This window comes from Mauremys reevesii, linkage group 15 (genome assembly GCF_016161935.1).
Source record: "Mauremys reevesii isolate NIE-2019 linkage group 15, ASM1616193v1, whole genome shotgun sequence".
Lineage (NCBI taxonomy): Eukaryota > Metazoa > Chordata > Testudines > Geoemydidae > Mauremys > Mauremys reevesii.
Genome location: NC_052637.1, coordinates 13518872 through 13546019, shown reverse-complemented (window position 1 = coordinate 13546019; position 27148 = coordinate 13518872). Strand labels below are relative to the sequence as shown.

The 27148-nt window shown below is 47.1% G+C and overlaps 1 protein-coding gene across 1 annotated transcript; it reads right to left on the bottom strand.

The window, feature by feature from the left end:
* Positions 1–7065: 7065 nt before the first annotated feature.
* On the bottom strand, positions 7066–14413 carry LOC120383053 (lymphocyte antigen 6 complex locus protein G6c-like). The gene is made up of 3 exons (XM_039500689.1): positions 14350–14413; positions 12370–12489; positions 7066–8147 (listed from the first exon to the last, which is right to left on the bottom strand). Exons 1-3 carry the CDS (start codon positions 14396–14398, stop codon positions 8023–8025), a joined length of 294 nt encoding a protein of 97 aa, XP_039356623.1. The 5' UTR covers positions 14399–14413; the 3' UTR covers positions 7066–8022.
* Positions 14414–27148: the final 12735 nt, after the last annotated feature.

The window sequence follows — 27148 nt, the reverse complement described above, 5'->3', positions numbered from 1 at the left end:
TTTAATGCATGCTTGGCAGTGAATGGGATGTGGGTGTTCCCATTCTGAGACCAGCTGGTGTCACAGGGTCATATCTGCAGTGTCAAATTTCTTAAACTGGTAATGAGTCACTCATCAGGGCTGCAGCCAGCAGAGGAGACTCAGATGGAAAACATAGGCAGAGAGATGCCCGACCCCCACAAACTCCAGATCCGTGTTCTGGATCTGGGCTTGATCATTCTTAGCAATAGGAGGTTGGAAGAGGATGGGATTCCACTCCAGATCTGAATTCCAGAGCTAAATCTAGAGCTGAATGTCATCGCTCCCTAGTGGGCCCAGCTCAAAACTCTGGAGCTGAATTCTGGATCTGTACTTCATAGCTCTTACAGGCCTCCATTCAGGATCTCACTTGAGTGCCTGCTTAAGACCCATTGACTTCAGTGCTTAAGTGCTTTGCTGATTAAGGATGCTTTCTTGAACTGCAGCTATGACAAATGTAAGCAGGGTCTGAATGAGCTCTCCCATGACATCTAACGATGAGCTCTGGAAGAGGACTTCAGGAGCTGCTCTCCTTTGCACTCTCTCACCCACCCTGCCTTGATGCTCAGCATGATGGGATTGCTTTGCCCAAGCAGATCGCCTGAGGGGTCAGTCCTGGGGCCAGTTTTGTTCAACATCTTTATTAATGTTATGGACGATGGGATGAATTGCACCCTCAGCAAGTTCGCAGATGACACTAGGCTGCAGGGAAAGATGGATAGGCTGGAAGGTAGCGATAGGGTCCAGAGTGACCTAGACAAATTGGAGGATTGGGCCAAAAGAAATCAACAAGGACAAGTGCAGAGTCATGCACTTAGGATGGGAGAATCCCATGCACCACTACAGGCTGGGGACTGACTGGCTAAGCAGCAGTTCTGCAAAAAAAGACTTGGGGATTACAGTGGATGAGAAGCTGGATATGAATCAGCACTGTGCCCTTGTTGCCAAGAAGGCTAATGGCATATTGGGCTGCATTAGTAGGAGCATTGCCAGCAGATCGAGGGAAGTGATTATTCAGAAAGGATGTGAATAAATTAGAGAATCCAGCGGAGGGCAATGAAAACAATCAGGGGGTAGAGACACATGACTTACGAGGAGAGGCTGTGGGATCTGGGCTTGTTTAGTCTGCAGAAGAGAAGAGTGAAGGGGATTTGATAGCAGCCTTCAACTACCTGAAGGGGGGTTCCAAAGAGGATGGAGCTTGTCTGTTCTCAGCAGTGGCAGATGACAGAACAAGGAGCAATGGTCTCAAGTTGCAGTGGGGGAGTTCTAGGTTGGATATTAGGAAACACTATTTCACTAGTAGGGTGGTGAAGCATTGGAATGTGTTACCTAGGGAAGTGGTGGAATCTCTATCCTTAGAGGTTTTTAAGATCCGGCTTGACACAGCCCTGGCTGTGATGATTTAGTTGGTGTTGGTCCTGCTTTGAGCAGGGGATTGGACTCCTGAGGTCTCTTGCAACCCTAATATTCTATGATTCTATGAAATGATCACTTTTGGCTGGTGTTGGATCACAAGTCACTTTGTTATTGGGGGCAGGGGCACTAAAGGGTGGTTATCTTTGTTGTGTGAATCAAGGGCAATAGAACTGTGCTTGGCATACCCTGACTGAGGGACTCATCCTCAACTAAACTGAACATGCTAGACAGGGTGCATAGGTGCTGAACTGGGTGGTGTTGGCGCTGACCAAGGGTCTTAGGCATCATTTTATCCTTCCTTTTCCCACTGTGTAGTGACAGAGCTGCTTGAGGCTCAACTGAGAGTCCTATAACACACCAACAGAGCTAAAATCACTGCTGTGGGACAGTGTGCATTGCCACAGCGTCTTCCCCCACTAACTGAAGTCACTATGAGCTGTGTTAAGTGGTGGGATCACTGAAAGGGGGTCTTGGCCCTCCCACTTTTTTCCATGGGTCTGCCTCCCTCTAAGTCCCCCACAGCCAGGCTGACAGCTGGAGCCTGGCTGGGCAGCATGGGGCACCGTGCTGCAGACCCGCCACCTGCCTGGGGTGGAGGTGCCAGGAACAGTCTCTGGCCCATATCCTGGCCCCCGACCCAGGGCAGGAGGAGGATCCACCACGGTTCCCCACAGCTGCCCGCTCACACGGCTGTTACCCTGGCTGGGCTGCAGCTCTGAGGCCCCATTCCCCATGGGGGGCCCAGAGAGTAGGGACACGGGCCAGGGGCTGCTCTCAGCCCCCCCCACCTTGGGCAGGTGGAGAGTCTGCAGCTCCCAGCCTGCTCCAGCTTCCAGCTTGTCTGGGGGCAGTGGTAGGGCGGGGCCATGAAGGGAGCAGGGCCCCTTTCCCCACACACACACACACACTTTTGAGAAGGCTCTGCTGCCACTGGATCACAAGGCGTCCCAGAGTGCTGAGCAGCTGGTGGAGAGTGCAAGGTGCCTTCTTTCCCTTCCCCCAGTGCTGGGATGGGGGGTGAGGTCTGCAGATGCACCTCTGAATTCTGGCTCTGCATTGACCAAGGACAGCAACTGTCAGTAAGGTGCGGTGAAGGGAGGGGCACATTAAAGGAACTTTTAGTTGCTGGTTTTAAGAACCTAAGGCAAAAGGACCCTGCCCAACGTGCTCTGGGATGAGTGTCTTGTTCGTGGGTTTATGTTTATGAATCCTGCTTGTGGCCCTCCTTTTTATTAAAAGTTCCTTTTCTGCATTCAGACTGTGTGCTTGTGAGTGGGAAGTATTGCCTCTAAGAGGCACTCAGGAGCTCTGTGTAATTGTCCCAGGTTACTGGGTGTGGGCTCAAGCCGGTTTTGTGTTGTATCTTGTATTGTTGACAAGGAACCCTTGATATTGAACCCAGCCCTTGTTGGCTGCCGACTCCAACTGGCAGAAGGGTCACACAAGCGGTAGGGAAAGAAAAAAACCCAGATCTGAATTCCATACCTAGATCTAGACCTGTCTTTTATTGTGCCATAGTGGACACAACCCAAAACTTCGGAGCCAAATTCTGCATCCAGGGTTGGATGTGAACTCCGTGAGCAGTTAACAATTCTGTCTCTGAGTTATGGAACAAAGGTTTGATCTGAACTTCACAACTTTATAATGGGCAGAAACAAATCTCTGGCTATGAATTCAGAAAGCTTAGATCTACTGTGGATAGAAACAAGACATCAGATCAGGACACACCTGTACATTGGGATATGAAATCCAGATCTGATTCCAAACTTTTTGAAAGTTTGAAGACAAATGGGAGAGAGATTCAGATTGGAGGTTGGACACAAAGCCAGATCCAAACCCAAGGTTCTTATCTGATATTTAGGTTGTACGTTCTGTCCAGACTTGTGTATAATTTTTGTCATAACAGCACCAGCATGGACTCAGGGTGAAATTCTCCTCTTGGATCCTCCAAGAGGATGAGGATATGTCTGTGCTGATGAGTCTATGGTTTATAGCTGGCTATTTTCAGTGTGTCCACAAGGTGCCAATCTTTCCATAGTTTTGCAAGAATTGCTTGGCTTGAATAATGATTAAAAAGGATATTTGGCAAAAGAAAAAAATAAGTACAGTGTCTGGTGGCAAAAATACAAAACCCCACAAATAATATTATTCCCATTGACCAACTTCTAAAAAGCCTCTAGAATGCATTTTATTTTGGCATACATGCCATGAGGCTCCAATAAACATTGTTTTTCATGAAAAAATCAAAATGTCGGCTATTTGTATTTCACAGTGTTCAAAACTGGATCCATTTGTCATGTTTTTGAATGTTTTTGTAACTCTTTTATTTATCATACACTTTTTTGAAAAAAAAATCATTAACTGAAAAGCATTTTAAGGGGAGGGAAAAGGCCAGTTTTCCTGGGGAGGAAAAAATTCAGTTGCAAAAATTGCAATGGATTTTAGTCTGCAATGATCAAATTAATGTCAGTCATTTACTTCCCATGGGGTTCTGATAAACATCTTTCCTTGGGTCTGTGATGAAATCCATGTACCAATATCTGCAGAGGATTTGAATCTATCTGTGTGCGAAGGATTGGGGAACGGTGTTGAAATAGTTTGTCATTAATATACTCTCCAAGAACAAAGGCAAGAAACTTCACCTTGCTAGTTATCTTTACTCTGTATTCCTGGATGGATGGATGGATAATCGCCTCATCCCATATGTGCCATGCAAAGACGGATAGAAAAACAGACAGGCTGACAGATAATTCAACTGTCCAGACGCATCACAGAGAGGAGACATTATGGCATCTACAAAAGTCTCAGAACATCTGACATCAGAGCACCCGTCAGTGACACTCAGACCCTGTTTCCCCACACACTGCCCTCTCCTCTGTTTCCGTTCCCACCTCTTCACACTCCCTCCACCATCCCAGCCTCCCACTCCTTCGCTTCTTCTCCCCCACCCTGTCTGCCTCTCCCCCCAGCATTTTTCTCTCCACTCCTGCTCCTCTCTCCACTTCCCTCCTTCCTCCTTGTCTGGTCTGTCCCTTGGCAGAGATTCTCAGCTGGAAGGACAGAGAGGGACCCTCTGGGGCAGAGAGATCCAGCACCCTTCCTCCCTTCCCCCACATGTCTCCCAGCTCCATCCCCATCCAGAGGGAGTGCTGATGAGTTTAACCCTCCCCTTGTTGCTCATTTCAGAAGAGCTAACTCTAACATACATAAGAACGTCCACACTGGCTCAGACAAAAGGTTCATCTAGCCCAGTATCCTGTCTTCCAACAGTGGCTGATGCCAGGTGCCCCAGAGGGAATGAAAAGAAGCGACAGTCATCAAGTGATCCAGCCCGTCATTCATTCTCAGCTTCTGGCAAACAGAGACTAGCACCATCTCTGCCCATCCTGACTAATAGCTATTGATGGACCTATCCTCCATGAACTTATCTAGTTCTTTTCTGAACCCTGTTATAGTCTTGGCCTTCACAACATCCTCTGGCAAAGAGTTCCACAGGTTGACTGTGTGTTGTGTGAAGAAATACTTCCTTTTGTTTGTTTTAAATCTGCTGCCTATTCATTTCATTGTGTGACCCCTAGTTCTTGTGTTACAAGAAAGAGTAAATAACACTTCCTTATTTACTTTCTCCACACCAGTCATGATTTTACAGAACTTTATCATATCCTCCCTTAGTCATCTCTTTTCCAAGCTAAAAAGTTCCAGTCTGATTAAATATTGCTCTTTCTAAAATGAGGTGCCCTTGTCAATCACCTGGAACAGGGTAGAGGTCCCCTTTCTGCAGCCTGTTGTGAAAGCCTCCCTCCCCCCGACCCCCACCCCAGTGAATCAGTCCTCTCTTAGGGGATGTTTCACTTATGTGGGAGCAATGGTTTAAATTCTCATATAGTATTTCCTAGGGCTGCCCATGCCACCCTCAACATGCTATCGAAATTCTTGGGGGTTGAAAATATTTACCAGAGCTCTGCTCTGGACAGCTCCATCTGAATTGAAGGCCTGGTGGGAGCTGAAAGTGCTATAATGGCATGAATGCAAAGCAGAGGAGCCCAGACATTGTCCCGCTGAGAGAGTACATTGCACCTCACCAAGTGCCCAAAACCTCAAATGATATCACCTTTCATAGAAGCACAGGAACTGACAGACCAGGTTAGACCCGTGATCCATCTCGTCAGTTATTCTCCTGCCTCTGACAACGACCAGTTGCTTTAGGACTGCCCAGTAGATGGAACAAACAAATCCTTATTAATAAGGAAAAGTATCCGTAAGCAGTGATTGGTTACTTACAAGTGGGAAGCAGATTGGAAAATGGGATGGTACCACCACAGTTGCCCCCAGGATGAGTCAATTCACGACTTCCTTGATCCTTTGTTATGCCAACTATATAAAACTTTCTACTACCTTTCCTTACACATATGGATTAGCCTCTAATTTTCCCATTAGCTCTCTTCCCCGATTTGTTTTGTGCTAGTTCAAACTGGTCTCTCCCAGCTTTGTGCCTCCTTGTATCTTTAATTTGCTCACAGACAGGCTTACTTCTATTTTCTTGCATGTACAAAATTTTACTTGTGCTAGGGTGTCAGACCGTTAGACCATGGCAGTTGAGCCTGAATATGGCTTCGCTGCCAACCAGAACAAGGTAAAAGTAACGCCCTAAAGAGCAACTATGCCCACAAAAGTTTCTCCCTGAGCTCTCCCAGTTGTATGGCTTATGCCCCAAAGAATCAGAATTTATAGCCCATCTTTTTTTTTCTTGTCTGATCTAACTGTGGATGGTCTCATTATCTATATAAAAGTCTAATCCTTTTTACAGGTTCTTGACCTCAGTGACACCTTGTGGCACTGAGTTCCACAGGTGAGTTATAGATTACAGGGGAGTCACATCTTACGGGGGTTTAGGTTCTAATGTCAGCGCATAAGGTGAAAATCGCATATAGTGAAATGTTCATTGAGTGGAATGGTGGGTGGATTCGCCTGCACTGCAGGCACAGTATTTAAATTGTTATTTTTTTCTTTTTTGTTTTGTTTTGCCGAGCACGTATAGTTAAAATTGCATAAGTTAAATGCGTCTATGATGTGACTCCACTGTACGTTTAAAATATCTTCTTATTGACTTTCCATTTTAAAAATGTTTTGCCTTCCAGTTTTAGAGAATAATACCTGTCACGTCTGGCACTTCTCCAGTGGAGAATCCTGACGTGGTCTACAAGCATGAATGGATTTAGCCTCCAAACTCCTGGCATGGTAAGTGAGTATGTTATCCCTGTTTTACAGAGGGTGAAAATGAATCACAAAAAACTGAAGTGGCTTCACATTTGAATGATTTATTTAGCATCTTAAATACACACGGCTGGTGTGTGTGTTTCTTCCTTGAAAGATGATCATTATTATTATGTATATTGCAGTAGCACCTGAGACCAGGACCCTATTTTGCAGCATACTACACAGAAGCAAAGCAACAGATAGTCCTAAATCGTGAGCACACAATCTAAATAGACAGTAAATTGAGCGGAATATTCTTGTTAATTTAAGCTCCCCAGCACCAAAATCTGTTTGCCCCCTGCCATAACACAGAGATCATGTTATTATTATTATTTATTTTTATTGTGGTAATGCCCAGAGGCCCAGGTCCCATTGTGTTAGACTCTAGACACGCACATAACATTCCCTGCCCTGAAGCACTTACCATCTAAGTTTAGGAAGGAGACACCACAAGTGGATACAACCACTAGATGTGGGGAGTACAAGGAAAAAGCAAGGTGACTCTGATCAGTGTGCTAAGCAGCCATTACAGCATCAGACCTGCCAGTTTAGACCTCGATAAATCAGACCAGCTGGAGAAGAAAATATAGATACATGGCCAGGTTCTACTGTCAGTTACATGAGTTCAGTCCCATTAATTTCAGTGGATCAGAGATTCCTAAAGACCCTATGATTTTGGAACTAAGAAAAATGATTATGAGTAAAACGGAAAGTTAGTGGGACTTAGGTGTTATATTCATGGCATACACACAGAGAAGTTGGATCAGAACAGAAATACTCTTGCTGGAAGGTTGCAATATAACACAACTTGATTTCTTAGAATTCTGAACAATAAGACACACAAGAACTCTGAAACAGAGAGAGACAAAGCAGGCTGCTCCCCACAACCAGAGAAGCGCATCTCACCACACCTAGTTGTCTGCTAACTGACTCAGACAACCCAGATCACATGTTTCCCTCAGAGCCACCTAGCCAGGCTGCAGGGCCAAGCAACCCTCTCACACATAAAGTGGCAGCATGCCATTTTGAACACAGTTTCCAATACTCCACATTAGGCTTCTGTCATTGACACTTTGGAGCATTTTACCCCAAGCTTCATCACTCTGAGACACTATCCCTGCTTTAAAGACAACAGGAAAGCAGGTGTTTTCCTGGAAGAATGGAAATATATCTGAATCTTTAAAAAAATAATCATCTGGATTTAAAAGAAAAAGAGGGTCATGATCCGTTCCCCTTCCTTGCATTGCAGAAGGAGAGAGACAGCAAATATAAGAGCTTAACTGATTCACTGACACTGACTGCCCCACACACACCTTCCTCCCCGCCAGCTCAATTGCAGAAATCAGTGTTGCAGCAGGTGTAGTCATAAGTAAGGTGAGATTCATCGGGTGCTCTCACCTTGCCGCAATTTTGCACTGAGGTACAGTTCAGCCGGTAGTAGAGAGGTAATTTCCCTGAGGAGAGAGATAGAAAAGGAGCGTAGTTAGAAGCTTGCTACGATCAGCTGGGAGACATTATAAACCAGTGGTGACGGCTGTGTGCGGCATTCATCACCCCATGGCACTCAGGATCAGGGACGGCTCTAGATATTTTGCCGCCCCAAGCACGGAGGGTCCGCTGAAGCCGCGGGACCAGCGGACCCTCCACAGGCAAGTTGCCAAAGGCAGCCTGCCTGCCGCCCTAGCGGCGACCGGCAGAACACCCCCCGTGGCTTGCCGCCCCAGGTGCCTGGAGCCGCCCCTGCTCAGGATATTGCAGAACAGTGAATACAGAGGAAGGCTGACTTGATTACAGTCTATAAGCACCTACATGGGGAATAAATATTTGATAGTAGGCTCTCCCATCTAGCAGAGAAAAGGCGAAAACATCAGCTCTCAACCTTTTCAGACTACTGTCCCCCTTTCAGGAGTCTGATTTGTCTTGGCTACCCTCAAGTTCCACCTCACTTAAAAACGACTTGCTTACAAAATCAGACATGAAAATACAAGTGTGTTGCAGCCACACTACTACTGGAAAATTGCTTCCTTTCTTATTTTTACCATATAATTATAAAATAAAGTAGTTGAGCTATAAATATTGTACTTACATTTCAGTGTATAGTACATAGAGCTGTAACAAGCCATGGGCTGTATGAAATTTTAGATTGTCCTGACTGCTCCAGTGCTTTTTATGTAGCCTGTTGTAAAACTAGACAAACATCTAGATCAGTTGATGTACCCCCTGGAAAACCTCTGCACACCCCCAGGGGTGTTGAGAACCACTGGTCTAACACCATCCAATGGCTGGAAATTGAAGCTAGATAAAGTCAGTCTGGAAACAAGGCATACAATTTTAATAGCGAGAGAAATTACCCATTGGAACAACAAGGGTCACGGTGGATTCTCCATCTCTGGCAATTTTAAAATCAAGTTTGGATGATTTTCTAACAGATCTGCTCTAGGAATTGTTGGGGGAGAGGTCAGGCTAGATGATCACAATGACCCCTTCTGGCCTTGGAGTCTATGTTAGTGACATTGATGAGTGCAGGCAAAGCTACCTCACTGCTTGGCTTCATGGCCCCATGCATCATCTTTTTCTAATGCAAGTAGTGCCTGGTGGTACCATATGCCAAACGAGATGTTGGTGGGACTCCTATACTTAATGACTGGCAACAGGGTGGGGCCCGGGAATTTAAATGAGAATGCTTTGGAGAGGTGCATAAACCCACACAAATGAAAGGTTTGTGTGACCCTCTCCCGCTTTTCTTTGGACACCTCTGGCAGGGACGCCCAGCAGCCAGGAGGCAACAGCTCCCCCTGGCAGTGGCACTTCCTGCAGCCCAGGGAGGGAGGAAGCAGCAGGGTGGCTAGGTGAGCTCCTCCTCCCCCTACAGCTGCTGCTTCTCCTTACCTGCTGCTGGAGTCTCATCCCTGCTGCCTGCTTTGCAGATCCCCCCTGAGGTGAGTCAGGAGCTGGCTGGAGGCAGCAGCAACACCACGGACTCCGACAGCAGGGAAGGAGAAGCAGTACCTGGGAGGGAGAGGGGAGGGGGGAAGAGGAGGAGCTCAGCAGACAGCCTGCTACTTCCTCCCTCCACGGGCTGCAGGAACAAATGGAGATTTGGAGGGGTGCACCTCTTTGCCCCCCTTGTGCATACCCCTCACTGGCAAATACAACTGGGTGCTTCTGTAGCATCTCCTATTCAAGAATCTCCAAGGGATTTAGGGAGCAAAATGTTGTCCTTCTCATTTTATGCCACACAGCTGAGCCATAATTCTCCAGTGAAAAGTGACAGATTAAAAATTGTTATTTGTGATATTTTTATACTTGTGTTGGATATTAGAGCAAGAAGGTAGGTGAGGTAATACACCGGACCCTCGCTAGAACACGTGTCTATATAGCGCAAATTCACATATAACGCAGTTGTGGCCATGGATCCCAAATTTAATTACTTTAATTGCAATTCATTTTAATGCGGTCCCCACTATAACGCGGTCCCTGCGTTAACGCGGTACCACACATGGATCCCAAATCTCGCGTTCTAGCAAGGGTCCAGTTAATCTTTTATTGGACCAACTTCTGTTGGTGAAAGACACAAGCCAGGGCCATCCTTACCCATATGCAAAGTATGCAGCTGCATAGGGCACCAGAAAATTTGGGGCACCAAATTTTCCTGGTGCCCTATACAGCTGTGTGCTGCTCCAGCCCCTGCTCTGCCTCTTCCCCATGGCCCCTACCCCTACTCTGCCTCTTCCCACCCCGAGGACTGCAGCAGGGGTCGGGCCTGCACTCAGCAGGTAGCGATAAGTGGAGCGACCTGGCCCCAGCCCGCTCCATGCCACTGGCTCCTAGCCACGCCACTGATGAGTGCTGGGGAGCAGTTCCCCCTGCCCCCGAAACCCCAAGGCTGGGAGCCAGGGGAGCAGGGCAGAGCGGGCTGGGGCCAGGTCACTCCACTTCCTGCCGCCCCACTCATAGGGTGGCAGGAAGTGAGGTGACCCTGCCTCAACCCACTCCGCTCTGCCTGCTCATGCTGGGGTGGTTCCCCATGCCCCCTAAGCCTGCTCCTACCCTCCCGTGGAGGACTGGGGCCAACACACCCCGGGGAGAGGGGGGGCTGTGTAGGGCACCAAAATGGCTAGGGATGGCCCTGACACAAACTTCCAAGTTTCAACAACTTCAACAACCACCATCCGTCCATTAAACTCTCTCTAGAATAGTGGATCATAATGAGGGGTACACATACCCTTGGGGGTAAACAGAGGTCTCCCAGAGGGTACATCGACTCATCTAGATATTTGTCTAGTTTTACAACAGGCTACATAAAAAGCACTAGCGAAGTCAGTACAAACTCAAATTTCATACAAACAATGACTTATTTATACTACTCTATATATTATACACTGAAATGTAAGTACAATATTTATATTCTAATTGATTTATTTAATAATTATATGGTAAAAATGTGAAAGTCAGCAATTTTTCAGTAACAGTGGCTGTGACACATTTGTATTTTTACGTCTGATTTTGTAAGGAAGTAGTTTTTAAGCGAGGTGAAACTTGGGGGTGTTGCCGGCACAAAGGCCCGAGGCGACAGCAACAGTGGTTCGTTGCTCGGAGTGCCTCGCTCCAATAGACACACCAGGGTGGAGAAGCAAAAAAAAGGTTTATTTTGAGATCTCAAAGCAAAGCACATGCTCGGAGACACAGACATGTCTCAGATCAAGCACACTCCATACAAGCAGCTCTCTCTCTTTATACATGATTTCAACTAAGCGTCTTTATTCCCCCCCCACTGCCCAGCTCCCCCTTCCCCCCCTCTTCTCCCTCCTTTTTAGTTCCCATACAGCAAATACATTATAAAGTAGCAATTACTCTAAACAGGTTAAATCATACTTGGCAGAAAATACACCATCTCGTTAGTAACTTTTCTTGACCGGTCATTCTGTTTCACTCCCTTCAGCCAGGTGCAAGCAGGCTGTATAATTGCCTCCTGGTACTGATAACTAGTTGCCACACATTCCATTCTTTCCATCTGGCCTGTGGGGTTAATTAAAGTCTAAACATGGAAGCGGTTCGGACAAGCAGAGGCCTAATACAGGGAGCCTTCATTGGCACTGTCATTTTCCACCCCTCTGTTAAGACTGGGCCATGCCTGGTGCCACCAACAGGGGTACACAAGACAATTCAGACACCTGAAAGGGGTACAGTCATCTGGAAAGGTTCAGAGCCACTGGTCTAGAACACTCCCGCATCAGCCTCACCTTCTGCAGTTAAAAATAAATATTTTGACCAGCTCTGCTACACACAGTCCCAGACAACTGTGTGTAGCAGAAAGCATAGAAAGACAAGTGACTTCCAAGTGATATAGCAAGACCCCAGGCCTGCAAAAAATACACACAGGGGCTCTACTTCATGCACAATTGATATTGTTATTATTATCACACCTAGAATGCCGAGTCATGAACCAGGACACCAGTGTGCCATGAGTATTTCTGTTGAGTTTGAGATTGTGCGTTGAATTTGGAGTTGTGGGCAATGCTTGAGAAGAAAGCAATTGCTGCTTTCTTTCAACTTGCTCCCTCCCCATATCCCAATCTGACTGTTGCTCCCCTGTCCATCAAGTCTGTGCTGCACAACTTTTGCTTCAGGGATAACCCCACTATAAGTACCCAGCTCGATGAAATCCATACATACCGAGAGAAGCTTTAATGTTCACACATCTCTCCCTCCATCCACACGTCGTTTCACCTGATCCCTGGACACATCCAAAGAGGAGAAACTTGTGTTTGCAGACATTGCAGCGCAGAGCCTCCGCTACATCAGATAAACAGAAGAAACAACTCAGGGCTTCATCTGACAATGAGTTGGGTGGAATAATATTGAAGTCAATGGGTGTAGGAGCAGACCCACAGCACAAGCCGTGGTACTGCTCCAAAGAAAAACAATCCTTGGTAAATGTAGACAGCATTTCACACTTTGTCCACTAGGGGGACCCATTAAAAGTGTCATCAGTTTGTTGGTCCCTGTCATATATCTTACACTTCCTGGAGGTTGAGCAGCTACAGCTCTCTCTCTAGATGTCTTAGGAATTTATGCAGGTCCCATTACCATACTGTCTGAGTATCTCAAGTCTTTAATTCATTTATCCTCACAACCTCCTGAGGTCCCTTCTAACCCTGATATTCTATGACTCTGATATTCTATGACAACATCCATACAAGGCAAGGAAGTGCTGTTTTACCAATGGGAAACAAGCCTAGAGAGACAAGGGCCTGGTCTACACTAGTTAGGGTTGCCAATTTTGGTTGGATGTATTCCTGGAGGTTTCATCCCAGGACATAATCTTTATTGAAAAATTAATCTTTAGGTGTCTGATTCCCATTGTTTTCAATTTCTTTCTTTGAGTGATTCCAATATCTTTGAGCAGGGATGTGAGATATCCACTCCTCAGAGGAGCATTGTTAAGCTGATCTAAGTCCCTGGATAGGCAGCACTGGGTCAACAGAAGAATTCTCCTGGCAACGTAGCTGCCACCTCTCAAGGAGGTGGATTACCTTTGCCAATGGGAGAACCCCTCTTGTTGGCGTAGGTAGTGTCTACACTGAAACACTACAGTGGCACAGCTGCCGCAGCGCCAGTGAAGCATTTTAAGTGTAGACAAGCCCTACAGCTGTGTCTTCTGCTGTCTAAACTAGGGGTTTGGATGGCTTAACTACATCTCTCAGGGCTGTGGATTGTTCAGTGTAGACCAGCCCTAAGATCGGAGCCTCCAAGCCAGGGATTACATTCTGCCAGAGCAGAGCTTTGGTAAATATTTTCAAGGCCTGAGCCCCAGTGCTTCCTGTGGAGCTGAAGCCCTGAGCCCTGGAATATCCCCAGGGACTGAAGCCCCAAGCCCTGGAGCGCCACATAAGCCCCAAACCCTGGCACACCCATGAGGCTAAAGCCCCAAGATACCTGCTCAGGGGTGCCGGAACGGGGTGGGCCAAGGGGCCATGGCCCATCCACTTTTCGCCCTGGCCCCCTGCCCCTCCTCTTTCCCTGAAGCCCAGCCCCTAGGCCAGGCCAGAAGCCAGAGCTGGGTTGGAGTAAGAACCACGTGAGCAGCTGTGGGGAGCTGTGGACTCTCCATCTGCCCTGGGCAGGGAGTCCGGGGGCTGGACACATGGGCTTTGGGCTGCTCTTGGGCCCCCCCACTCCAGGCAGGTGGAGGGGTCTGGGCTCCCCGGCAGGGCTCAGGGGTAAGGGTGCGGGGCCCTGGAGTGGGCAAGGCATCGTGGACCCCCCACACCTTTAGGAAGAATCTGTCACCCCTGACCCTGACCCATAGCTGAAACCCAGGGCCCCAAATGAGATGTGTGAAAATGGGGGCTTGGGGAAATACTGTGTGAGAATTTACACCCTGCTCAAAGGTATTGGAATCAATCTATCAAAGAAAGAAAATGAAAACAACGGGAATAAGATACTTAAATACCTTTGAGGCACTGGGGCTAAGAGAGAACATGGAATTGAACCCAAGCCAATGGACCAGCCTTTCTTTGTAAACTAAACAAACCTTTGTTCTGCAATGTCTAACAACCAGCCCACTGGAAATTCATATCTGAATTCTGTTCTAGCATCTAGATGTTGTCCTTTTAAAAATTCAATTTAATTCAACTTTTGTCCTGAACTTACCTCCTGCAAAGCACAAGAGAGTGGCCAGTCCCACAAAAAAAACCTTCATGTCAGCAGAGAAAGAGGCAAGGTGAACTGGACAGCCTGAGTGTGCTTCAGCAAAACACCGCCAGGGATATCTCCAGAACTGGCTGTGCTGGAGCAGAGATTCAGTCTTGCTTTCTCTGATCCTGTCAGCTTATGCAGTGCCTGCCCTATTGTAGGGTGGGAAAAGTGAGTTTGAAAATTGCTCTATAGTAAAGAGTACAAATTGTCTGCTCAAGGAACCTTCTGACTTCTCCAAGAAAAAACTCAGTGCTCATCACATTTCCAAAAAGGTGGTAAAGGAAGCCCCCAAGGAACACACACAATGGCCGGATCTGTCTGCCTTTATATTTTCTTTCATTAACAATCTTTTTGAATAGGCATGAAACTGAGGCTCTGACCACATGAATGTAATTAACGATCCATGGACAATTTTTGCAACAATAGCTATTTTTCTTTTGCAGCTCTATCCCAATTAAAAATCAGCCAACAAACCATGATAAAATGCTGCTGACGAATATAATCTGGGGCCATGTGTCTCATTCTGATCAGCTCCCTTTATGAAAGATGAAGCTGAGATTCAGATTTTAAGGTGAGAAGGGATGATTGTGATCATTCTAGTCTGACCTCCAGCATAGCACAAGATGTAGAGTTTCACCCAGTGATTCCTTCACTGGAGGGATTTATTCTTGGCTTGGAAAAGGTCCAGAGTAGGGCAGCAAAACTGGTCAGAGTAATATGATGAGAGATTTCAGGGACTAGAATATTTTTAGCCTGATAGAGAGAAGACCTAGAGTTAGATTGGGAGTAAATCTGTTTTTCATATTTTCCTTTTAAATAAATACTGGGAAGTTTGCTGGTATGTTTCATTTGAAAGAAAGGAAGAAAGAAAGAAAGAAAAGTGAAGTGAATACAGTCACTGGCACATAGTGCAGAAAGTACATGGATGGGTGCTCTCTTCTGGCTCAGATCCTCAGTGCTGTAAATCACTTTGAAGTCAATGGTCCTAAATTTGTTTAGGCCTGCTAAGGATCTGGCCTTCCCTGTTTTGTGATCCATCTTCCTGGGGCCCATGAGTGCCCTGGCTTGAATCATCTTTACTTTGCTATTCAGTCATCTCTTATGATAAACACCCTCCTGCTCCCTTTGGCTGAGCTCCAAGCCCTGAAGCAAACACAAAAGCCACATTCAGTGCCAATAGTGGAGCTGCTGACCTCCACGCTACAAGTAGAAAACAATGTTCTCTTATGAGTTACTGGACTTCATGCAAGACAAAGGACTTGCTAGAACTACAGGTTTCCTCTTTCTCTCGACCTGCTACTAAAGAAGGGATTTTGACTACCCTTGAAATTACTAGTCTAAGCTTCCACTACTGGAGGGGATGATAGGACCTGCCAGCAAATGAGCTGTCACCAGGGCACATAAGACCAAAGAGAGGCGAGTGCATGAATGTGCAGAATATTGTGGGCGCAGCCCGTTTGAAAGTTTGTATTGAGCTGGGAATGATTAAACAGCTTTGACCCAACATAGGACTCAATGCTACAAACTTTATATTAAAAGTCCCATACTTTACAAACTGAGCTAAGCAGGCTCATAGTGAGCACATTAGCTGATCCTATACTTAAGTAGCTGCCTATGAAACATCACCTTCTGTATGTCGGACCCATGTTCTGCTCTCACTGATTTTAGAGGGTGAATCTCTTGCAGTTAATATTCGTTAAATAGGCCTAATGAAAGCTACAGGTGTTAGCTGGAGCCTAGCATAGGAAGAAGAAGAAAGATGATGAACACTTTATGTAGAAAAGTCAAATGCAATTCAAATCTTATTGGGGGATCTCTTACCAGGCAATATCCAGCCAAGCAGCCTGCTGGCAAACTGAAGCCCAAGTGTCTGCTGTCTCAAGGTCTCCTCCTGCCTTCTCACAAGATCCACCACAGCTCCACATACAAAATAATCCTGTTTGAACCAATGGTCAAGGTTGTTCAGTCCCTGAGGTGGGGGTGGGGATATTGTTTCCCTGGAACAATGCTTTCCCCCACGCACTCTGCACCTGAGTAAACAGGCGCCTCACCCTCCTTTCCAGCACTGTGCTTCCTGAAAACAGATAAGTTAACTCTATGTATGTCTACACTGCCGTGTAAGCCCAGGGTTAGTAGAACTCCAGTTCATAGGCACCAACTCCATGTGTGCTCCAGGGCTGGAAAATGAGCAGGTGCTTAGCACCCACTGGCAGCCAAGCTGCCCCCTCTTCCCCTCCCTCCCAGCACCTCCTGCATACCATGGAACAATTGTTCAGTGGTGTGCAGGAGGCGCTGGGTGGGAGGGGAGGAGCGGGGATGTGGACCAGGGATAGGACCAGAATTAGGGGGAATCAGGCAGGACAACCGCCCAAGGCCACATGCCACAGGGGTCCCCACAAAGGTAAGTTGCTCAGGCTTTGGCTTCAGCCCCAGGCAGCAGGGCCCTCGTTTCATCCCAACACTGCAAGGCTTCAGCTTTCTGCCCTGGGCCCCAGCAAGTCTAACACTGGCCCTGCTTTGCAGTCCCCCTGAAACCTGCTCGCGGCCCCCTTAGGGGGCCCTGGACCCCTGGCTGAGAACCTCTGGGCTAAACCACTTGAGTGGTGATAGTCCTACAATTCCTTCTCACATTCCCCCTCTCCACATGTTCCCAGAAGGACAGGCATAATTCAATCCTGCCCACTGGGAATTCATGGGGAAAGAATCCCTGAGTGACAGCCTAGTACAGCCAAAGAACCATGGGCCATTCTCCCAGACACACAGTTGAGTGTGGACACAGTCCGCACCATTGTGGACACAGTCATTCAGGTACAACTTTGCCATCTGACTAGGCAAAATACCAAGCACCAACTACCTGGACTAACTCTGCAGTGAAGACATACTGTATGTGAGTTGATTCATAGATTGCCCGGAAAGAAGTACTCATTGGAATGGTCCTTGCTCTACAGATCCCAGTGTTTCTGCATGCCAGGGAGTCAGTCCCCACCCTGATGCTGGGAATACACACCTGAGGAGAAGTGGGGTAGGGATACAATGGAGGCCAGGAGGATAAGCATTGTCCACCTTGAAGTACCGTTGGGGATAGAAATGGAGAGTTAACTTCCATTGAGCACTATGTGCCAGGGAACTCATCCTTGAAACAATCCATTCATGGAGACAGAGGGATGGATCAGAATCAGGATGTAGATACATGTCCTCTCTGCAGAAGACCCTGGCTTCTTTCAGATCCCCTCTACACTCTTTGGGATCTGAGAGTACAGAGCCAAGGGCCATCTGGAGCTGGGGAATCCATCCTCATTCCCTGATAGAATCATCCTAGAGAACCCAACACATGGACTCTCCATGAATGTTCTGTTCTGACCCCATCAGTCCAACTCCACCCACTTGTTAGGGAGTCACAGAGACAGAATGGGAGAAGGACTAAAGACCACCAGTGTCTGCAGTTACAGTAAATTGTTAAGTATCAGAGGGGTAGCCATGTTAGTCTGGATCTGTAAAAAGCAACAGAGAGTCCTGTGGCACCTTTAAGACTAACAGACGTATTGGAGCATAAGCTTCGTCAGATGCATGACGTGGGTATTCACCCATGAAAGCTTATGCTCTAATACGTCTGTTAGTCTTAAAGGTACCACAGGACTCTGTTGCTTTTTACAGTAAATTGTTATTGATGTAGGACATGCCTTCTAACCTTGTCCCAGTTCTGCAGGGGAAGCCAAAATAATTCAAAGGTCCCTTTTCCCGCTTTTGAGCTTATGCCCAAATAAATTTGCTAGTCTCTAAGGTGCTACAAGGACTCCTCATTGTTTTTGCTGATACAAAACTAACACAGCTACCACTCTGAAATCTTTTTCTCTATTGTGTCCTGACACCAAACACAGAGATCAGTTCAATCCTGTCTTCCAAAGAAAGGAACACCAGCCATACAATGTTCTGCCTTATTGAAAACCAGGGATACAATATATAAATTATATATATTTTAAAAACCCTAATAATGCGGGTTATACCAGAACTGTTGTGAGCAGAGAGTCTGTAATGTCCATTATCCTTTTAGGCCAGTACATATGGATATTTAATCTTTGTTTTGTATCCCCAAGGTTGTTCTGTTCTAGATCTAGATCTCTTTGTGTTTTCCTTCAAGATGCAAGACCCTAAAGGTGGGGACTAACCTGCATTTTGAGAGAAGGAATAGACAGTAATTTGGGAGTATGCTGGCTACTTACAAATATGAGCCTAGAAGAATCCCACCCCTTGGTCCTGCATATTTAGTTCCCAGCCAGCAGTTTCCCTCTCTTCTGTTTCTTTTGAGCTAACTACAAACAGCCTCATGTCCCCTTTTCATTTCAGAAACGTCTATTGACAAGGGATCACATTTCCCCTGCTTTCCTGTCTAGGCAGGGTCGGGGTGTGAGGAATCAGAAAATAATCACTGGAATTTTCTAAGCCAGCCTTTTAACGTCACTTTCCCCTTTTAAAATAACATTTTTTCTATAGAACAGTCAACACCTTGTTCTTCAAACGATGTTAACACAAGCTCTGAGCTACTAATTTCCTTACTGTTCCCTTCATATTTTTAGCAGAGTACATTGACATAAAAAAGAAACAGAAAACAAATTAAAACAATCTTCAATATTATTAATTGAGGACAATTTTTTTAATCCGTTTATTACCATCTTGTTTTACTCTCAAGCCTGTTTTTATAAATCATCACTGACGAAGTAACAAGGAGTTACAGAAATGTGCAAGGAATGAATACACTGTGGTCGGAATCTTCAGCCTGAAAAAATCTCTATGAAAATAACGAGGGCTGCGTGGAGACTATGAGAGGGGAGTAGTTATATGCAGCCCTGTGCAGAGCTAGAGACAATGTAGCAACAAATAAAGAAGCTACCGATCGCTGAAGGGGGACAATCAGCTGCTGTAGAGTTATTTTTTCCCTCTCCTGACTGGGGTAGAACAGAAGAGGAGAAAAATCCTCTCTCACTCTCATAGGATGATGGAACTGTCAATTTGTCCTCTCTTCGTGTTGTATTAAAGCTCAGAGACAGGAAAAGACATTTCCTGCCTAAGATCGTGGTGAGAACAGAGCATGTTTTTCAATTCAGGCTGAGACAGTAACCAAAATAATGATTCTGTACCTAACGCAGGAAAACAGAGCGCCCAACGTGGGGCTCGAACCCACGACCCTGAGATTCTGGGTACGTCTACACTACGGGACTATTCCGAATTTGCATAAACCGGTTTTGTAAAACAGATTTTATAAAATCGAGTGTGCGTGGCCACACTAAACACATTAAATCGGTGGTGTGCGTCCACGGTCCGAGGCTAGCGCGATTTTCTGGAGCATTGCTGTGGGTAGCTACTCCGTAGCTATCCCATAGTTCCCGCAGCTCCCCCCCCTTGGCATTTCGGGTTGAGATCCCAGTGCCTGATGGGGCAAAAATCATTTTCGGGTGGTTCTGGGTACAGCCTCACCCCCCTCCCTCCCTGACAGCGGCAGACAACCGTTCGCGCCCTTTTTTGCTGGGTGAACCGCAGACGCCATAGCACAGCAAGCATGGACCCTGCTCAGCTCCATACCGCAATCGTGGATGTTTTAAACACCTCGCGCACTCGTGCAGTATATGCTGAACCAGGACCTTCGACCGAGGCGAGTAAAGAGGCGGATACGGCCAGCGGCGATGACAGTGATGAGGCGTGGACACAGAATTATCTCAAACCGCGGGCCCCGCGCTTGGAGATCCTGATGGTAATGGGGCAGATTCTATCCATTGAACGCCGATTTTGGGCCGGAAACAAGCACTGACTGGTGGGACCGCATTGTGTTGCAGGTGTGGGACGATTCCCAGTGGCTGCGAAACTTTTTGCTGCGTGGGCACTTTCATGGAACTTTGTGACTTGCTTGCCCCTGCCCTGAAACGCCATAATACCAAGATGAGAGCAGCCCTCACAGTAGAAGCGAGTGGCGATAGCCCTGTGGAACTTGCAACACCAGACAGCTACCGGTCAGTCGGGAATCAATTTGGAGTTGGAAAATCTACTGTGGGGGCTGCTGTGATGCAAGTAGCCAAGCAATCACTAAGCTGCTGCTACGAAGGTTGTGACTCTGGGAAGCGTGCAGGCCATAGTGGATGGCTTTGCTGCAATGGGATTCCCTAACTGTGGGGCGATAGATGGAACCCATATCCCTATCTTGGCACCGCAGCACCAGGGCACCAGTAGTAAAAACCGGAAGGGGTACTTTCAATGGTGCTGCAAGCACTGGTGGATCACAAGGACGTTTCACAAACATCCGTGGGATGGCCAGGAGGTTCATGATGCTCGCGTATTCAGAAGCACTACTCTTTTAAACGGGCTGCAGCAAGGGACTTACTTCCCAGACCAGAAAATAACAGTTGGGGATGTTGAAATGCCTGTCGTTATCCTGGGGACCCAGCCTACCCCTTGATGCCATGGCTCATGAAGCCATACACAGGCAGCCTGGACAGTGGTCAGGATCTGTTCAATTACAGGCTGAGCAAGTGCAGAATGGTGGTGGAATGTGCATTTGGCCGTTTAAAGGCTGCTGGCGCGCACATTACTGGCTGCTCAGACCTCAGCCAAACCAATGTCCCCTATGTTATTGCTGCTTGCTGTATTCTCCACAATCTCTGTGAGAGTAAGGGGAGACCTTTATGGCGGGGTGGGAGGCTGAGGCAAATCACCTGGCCGCTGATTACGCGCAGCCAGACACCAGGGAGATTAGAAGAGCACACCAGGAAGCGTGCGCATCAGAGAGAAGCTTTGAAAACGCTTCATCAATGGCCAGGGTACAGTGTGACTGCTGTGTTTGTTGATGAACACCCAACCCCTTGATTGACTCAGTCCCTGTAAGCAACTCCCCCCCCCCGAGTACAGCTTACTTATGCAAATAAAGTCACTCTCATTTAAAAGCATTAATTCTTTATTTTTCATTATAAAAAGAGGAGAGAAGTAAGGGTGTGCTTTGGGAGGAGGAAAGGAGGGATGGAGAAGGCCATTAAAAAAATTCAGAGTAACGCATCCTTCTGGTTGGGCTGTCCACGGGGTGGAGTGGGGCGGGGTGCACTCTCCCCCCCACGTTTTCTTACACGGTGAGGAGGCTAAGGAACATGGTGAGGGGAGGGGTGTTATACAGGGCTGCAGCGGCACTCTGTGATCCTGCTGCCGTTCCTGAGCTCCACAAAGCGGCCGAGCATGTCAGTTTGATCACGCAGCAGCCCCAGAGTTGCATCCCGCCACCGCTGATCTTCCTGCCGCCACCGCTGATTTTCCTGCCGGTCTTCCTGCCGCCACCTCTCATCTCGGTTGTCCCTCCTGTCCTCACGTTCATCCCTCCTGTCCTCACGTTCACTGGCCTCTTTCCTGTAATTTGAAACCACGTCCTTCCACTCATTCAGATGAGCTCTTTCATTGCGTGTAACTTCCATAATATCTGAGAACATCTCATCTCGCGTCTTCTTTTTCCTCCGCCTTATCTGTGCTAGCCTTTGGGATGGAGAGGGGCGCTTGAAAAATGCATGAGGGACGCTTGAAAAATGCAGCTGCATGAGGGAGATAAATATTTAGAAAGATACATTTTACAGAACAATGGTTATACTCTTTCACAGTGAAAAGCACTATTCACCTTACATAGCACATGTGATTTCCCTACAAGGTCGCATTTTCATCTTAATAGTGACTGCTTGCATCTCTGGGGTTACAGATCTCACAGACACAGGTCCAGGCATCAGGATTCAGCTTGCATGCGGCCATGGTAAGCCACTGTCTCAGTGATTTACCCTCCCCCCCGCGCATGGCTAAACACGCTAGCTCCTGCTAATCAACAACCTTCCCCACCCACTGCTTGTCCGTGACCAAACAGAAAAATCATCGGCATTTCACCCTCCCCCCCCCCCGCTCGCGCGCAGGAAAGTGTTTTTAAGCTGCTGCATTCCACGAACCCAGTAGAAAAATGGCACCCCCTTACTTAAGTTCCTGATTTTTAACCAGGTTATCCTGAACGATATCACTTTGCTGAGGATAACAGAACAAGATAAAGAGCGGATGCTTCTTGAATGCCAGCAGTCCCGGGACCATACGCTGCGATGCTTTGCCACGCAATGATACCTGATTACTTGCTACATGCATGGCATGGTAAAGTGTCCTACCACGGTGGGCAGAACAAGGATGCCTTGCCCAGAAACCTTCTGCAAAGGCTTCTGGAGTACCTACAGGGCTTCATGAGATGATGTCCTGGAGGATTTCCTCTCAATCCCGGACATGTTAACAAACTTTTCTAAGTAACTATACTGTCTGCGAATGCATCCCAAGTCCTCAGGGCAAATCAATCATTAAAAAGGCTTGCTTAAAAACACTGTTTGCTATTTGCAAAGGTACACTCACCAGAGCTCCTTCCAGGGCGTCATTCTCTGCAATAGTTGCTTGCGAGGCTGGGAGCAGGGTAATTCCGTCAGGGTGATAAAAGCTCCTGGCTGCTGGGGGTCCGGAGTGTGTGTGTGCTCTCTCTGAGGTCTTCCTCTTCTTCTTCCTCTTCATCTTCCCGTCTGCATAATCCTCAGACATGGCAGAGATTACAACCCCACCTCGGAATCCACAGTCAGGGGTGGGGTACTTGTGCGCAGCCCCCTAAAAATGCATGCAGCTCAGCATAGAAGCGCATGTTTTTCGACCCTGCCCCGACCTTCCGTTTGCTTCTTTGGTTTTCTGTAGGCTTGTCTGAGCTCCTTTAACTTTCACTGCACTGCGCTGCTGTCCCTGCTGGCCTTTCTTTAGCATAGCCAGAAATTCTTTCAAATACTTTTTCATTTCGTCTTTTTGGAAGCAGTCTCTTGTTTAGCACTGAATCATCCCCCCATATGATCAGATCCATTACCTCCCGAGCGGTCCCATGCTGGGGCTTTTTTGATTCTCAGGAGACTGCATTGTTAACTGTGCTGATGAGCTGTGCGTGGTCACCTGTGATGATGAGCTCTCCAGCTGTCGAGCAGGAAATGAATTTCAAAAGTTCCGGGGCTTTTCCTGTCTACCTGGCCAGTGCATCCGAGTTGAGAATGCTGTCCAGAGCGGTCAGTGGTGCACTGTGGGATAGCTCGGAGGCCAATAATACGATTTGCGCCCACACTAACCTATATTCCGATATGTTAATACCGATATTAGCGCCTCTCCTCGGCCGGCAGGAGTAAGAAACCGATTTTAGCATTAAAAAATCGATATAAGGTGCCTCCTAGTGTGGACGGTTGTGGCGTTAAATCGGTTTTACACTCGTAAAACCGATTTAAACGCCTAGTGTAGACCAGGCCTAAGAGTCTCATGCTCTACCGACTGAGCTAGCCGGGCTGTGCTTAGAGCCTTCCCCCAGGCATAGTGACAGTGTTTCAAGAACCCTGTGGACGTTTACGCTCTGAGGCTCCTTTTCTGACAGTAACCTTCTTTCCTGGTTTTTTACCCTGCAGCTACGAAACAGGCGCTGTCACAAGGCTCCAGACACTGGTGGGTGGCTCACCGCGGGCTCCTGATCCCCCCCCCTCTCTGCTTTACACACCACCAGCCAACTCCCGCCGTAAACAGGGCTGTGCTCAGGGTAACGAAAGCCAGCTTCGCTTTCTGCTTCTCTTCAACCACAAACCCTGCAAGGTACATTCCCCTCTCTCCTCCTGTAAAGAGAAGAAAAAGACCTCCATTCATTCGCAGTTTCCCCTTTGGTTACGTGAACACGAGCGATCGCTCAGTGGAATAACGTCTCCAAGCAGCAGCTGCGGGGCCTTCGGGGTGTAGCAGATAAAACTCTGTCCAAAGTCTTTAGGAAATAAAAACATCATCAACACGCAGCTGCCCCTTTCCGTCTCCCGCACGCCCAGGGGAATTCGCGGCGGGTGCTCTCCCGGGGCCTTAGGGGACACGGGCTGGTTTTAGATTCCAGCTATATGCATCGGGATAAAGCTTTAGTAGCGCAAAACAGCTGCCAGCATTAGTTTCATTTCACCAGTTTTTCACTGCAGAGCTGAAAAGGCCTGATCTCCGCTGCTAAGGGAAGAGTAAAGCAATTAACCTTTTGGGCTTCTGAGCGTAACACTATTCACTTGCTCAAGTGCTGTCGAGTCATTTCACTCCCTCCACCCCATCATCCTTTTGAGATGCCGTTTAATGTGAACGGACACCCCTTTGCTCTGTGCAGTTAGTATCGCGCCCTAGAAAGAGAGGAACTCCTGGGAGGCGGATTTAGTGTTCTTCCACCAGGGGAGGGGCTGTTTGACTGATCTAATGTGGGACAGTCACCGCTTCTCGAGAGGGGGCGGACAAGCCGGTTCCCACCCCATTCCACACACATTTTTTCAGGGCATCAGGTCCCCCTGGGAAGAAGCTCCTCAAGGGAAACGTGGCCCCAGGAGTGTCAGAGAAGGGGGGACTGTTTGCCTGAGGAGGTGGCTGAGGTAAACCTGCAGTTACCTGCGCCACTCCAGCTTCTGAAGTATTTGTGGGGAAGGACCCGGTGAGGACAAGGAGAGAAGAGAAGGGGTGTTCGGCCCTTTGGGTGCTTCCTGAGCGCACGGAATTGACAAATTAGGAGCAGGACCGGGCCAGGCAAAGCTCAGAGTCCCTTTACATGCAATCAAACTCCTGTCAGCTCTTGTGAGGTGGTATCCAAACCCCTCCCTTGGCTTCTAGGCCAGAATTACTGTCAGCGCCATGTGTCTTCCTGGAAGAGACTGCAGGTGGGCAGAGGACAAAGGGGAGAAGGTGGCGCTGCGGTAAATGAAAGCAGAGGAGCCTTGTTCCTCTTGAGATTTGTTTGTGTTGCTCTTGTGATCCTGCTGTAGGAAGCTAACGCTTAAGTGGAGTTTGTTTCAGTAGCCTTTAGTGGGGCTCAGGCTGTGACCCTGAGGTTCCTTCACTCCCTGTTGCTTTTTCTAGGTAATGGAAACTGGACCAACTTCACAACTTGGAGACAAGGTAGCCTGCATAAGTCAAGGAGAGGTGATTAAGTAAGTTTGCTATCACCTCCCTGGTGGTCTAGTGGTTAGGATTCAGCGCTCTCACCGCCGTGGCCTGGCTTCAATTCCCGGTCAGGGAATGAAGTTTTTCAACTTCCAATCGTTCTTCATGAGGTTGGGGAAGGTCTTTAGAGGCTATTTCAAAATTGAACCTTCCAGGTGCCTCAGAACAGAAATGATGCCTCGTGTAACTGAGGACCTTTTATACAAATAGAGCTGTGCAAATCACATATTCTTTTGCTTGCTAGCTAGCCTAACCAAAATTATAATAATAACAATCTAGGTTGACCCAAGATGATTTTTTTTTCAGTTTTCTTTTTTAAACAAAACTAATATATATATATATATATATTTGTCATCAAAATATTTCAGTAAATAAAATATTCATGCAAAAACCTTTCACCCAGCTCTATAGACAAGTCTTCAAAATTATCCATCTGGGGAGATTCAGGATCATTGGCCTCTTCCATTCCTGAGGTTTAACTGCTGAAGGGTTCTGAGGGTGAACAATAGTGCATGGCCTTCCACCTGTAGAATACTGGCTACCATCTTGCTCAGGGGGCTACAAATGCAAGGCAATGAGGGTTAGTGTTGTTCTTTTTCTCTCTCCAAGTATCTGCAGAGGAGTGTTTGTTTCACATTGCATATAAAAATAAAATCAATTTTGTTGAAACCTGGGGTCAGGGTGAAACATTGTGACTGTAAGTCAAGGACAACATCTCTCCTGAGTTCAACAGAGGAAAGGTTTTCTCATCATGTTCTAGAAAATGTTAAAAGCTGTGATGGTTTCCAGACACATTGACCAGAATTTTCAAAATATCTCATTCCCACCGCTAGAGCCAGATTTTCAGAAAAACTCAGCTCCCTGTTAGGCACCTAAATTTCTGACTAGTTTTTCGGAAGGTCTCAACACACTCAGTGCTGAGCTATTTTGAACCCCCACCCCCTTCCCCCACAAAACAACAACAAAAAACTGGTACATCTGGTGGATCGTGCTGACTACTTGACTGGCTACCCCCACACTGCAGGACTTTGAAGTTCACCATTGTTTACTCATAATGCTGTGTCTGTATTCTGCCTCAGTTCTGGTGTCCATTTTTTATTCTCATAATAAGTCAGCAGGGAGACTAAAACACCTGAGAACTCACAAGGCTCCAGAAAACCTGCAAATTTGGCTCAGGGTGAATGTGTATACAAAACATCTGTGCTGTAGAAGGGCTCTAGGAATTGAAAGATGTACCATCTTGGCCTCTCTGAACAGCCCATTACATGGTAAAGAAAACTAGGGTGGATAAGGTGCATTCTTTGTAATGGCAAGAGGGCTGCGGTGCCAGGCTTAAGGGTCTGCCTTTCTGTCTGTTGGGTGTTCTGGTCACGTATGGAGGCCTGTGTTCAAATCCCCAAGCTGTTTTCTTCTACCTGAAGAAATGGCCTCATTTCCATCTCCCTTGGAACATTACAACACCAACTGCTTAGTGTTTCTAATAGAGTTGTTGTAAGAGAAGTTTGAAAGCAGGCACGCACAGTGCCATTTGTTTCTACTGATCAGTATTTGTCTTCCTGCATTCCAGTCCCTTTTCTCAAATACACCTGTATTTCACACATTTTATTCATTATTCTTTCCCTTTATGGGACTTTAGATTCTTAATTTAATTGCCTCATGAAATGATGGCTAAACACAGACTTCTGCAGCCCTTTCCTAGGCCCTCCTTTCTCTCATTTACATGAGCCTTCCTAGGGGACTT

What these genes read in the sequence shown, in the direction of transcription:
- LOC120383053 (XM_039500689.1), bottom strand. Translation starts at nt 14,398, where the DNA reads ATGAAGGTTTTTTTTGTGGGACTGGCCACTCTCTTGTGCTTTGCAGGA. An exon ending in TCTCTTGTGCTTTGCAGGAG is followed by an intron (nt 12,490 to 14,349) that starts GTAAGTTCAGGA and finishes TATCTGATGTAG; the next exon opens with CGGAGGCTCTGCGCTGCAAT. An exon ending in GAACATTAAAGCTTCTCTCG is followed by an intron (nt 8,148 to 12,369) that starts GTATGTATGGAT and finishes CTCTCTCCTCAG; the next exon opens with GGAAATTACCTCTCTACTAC.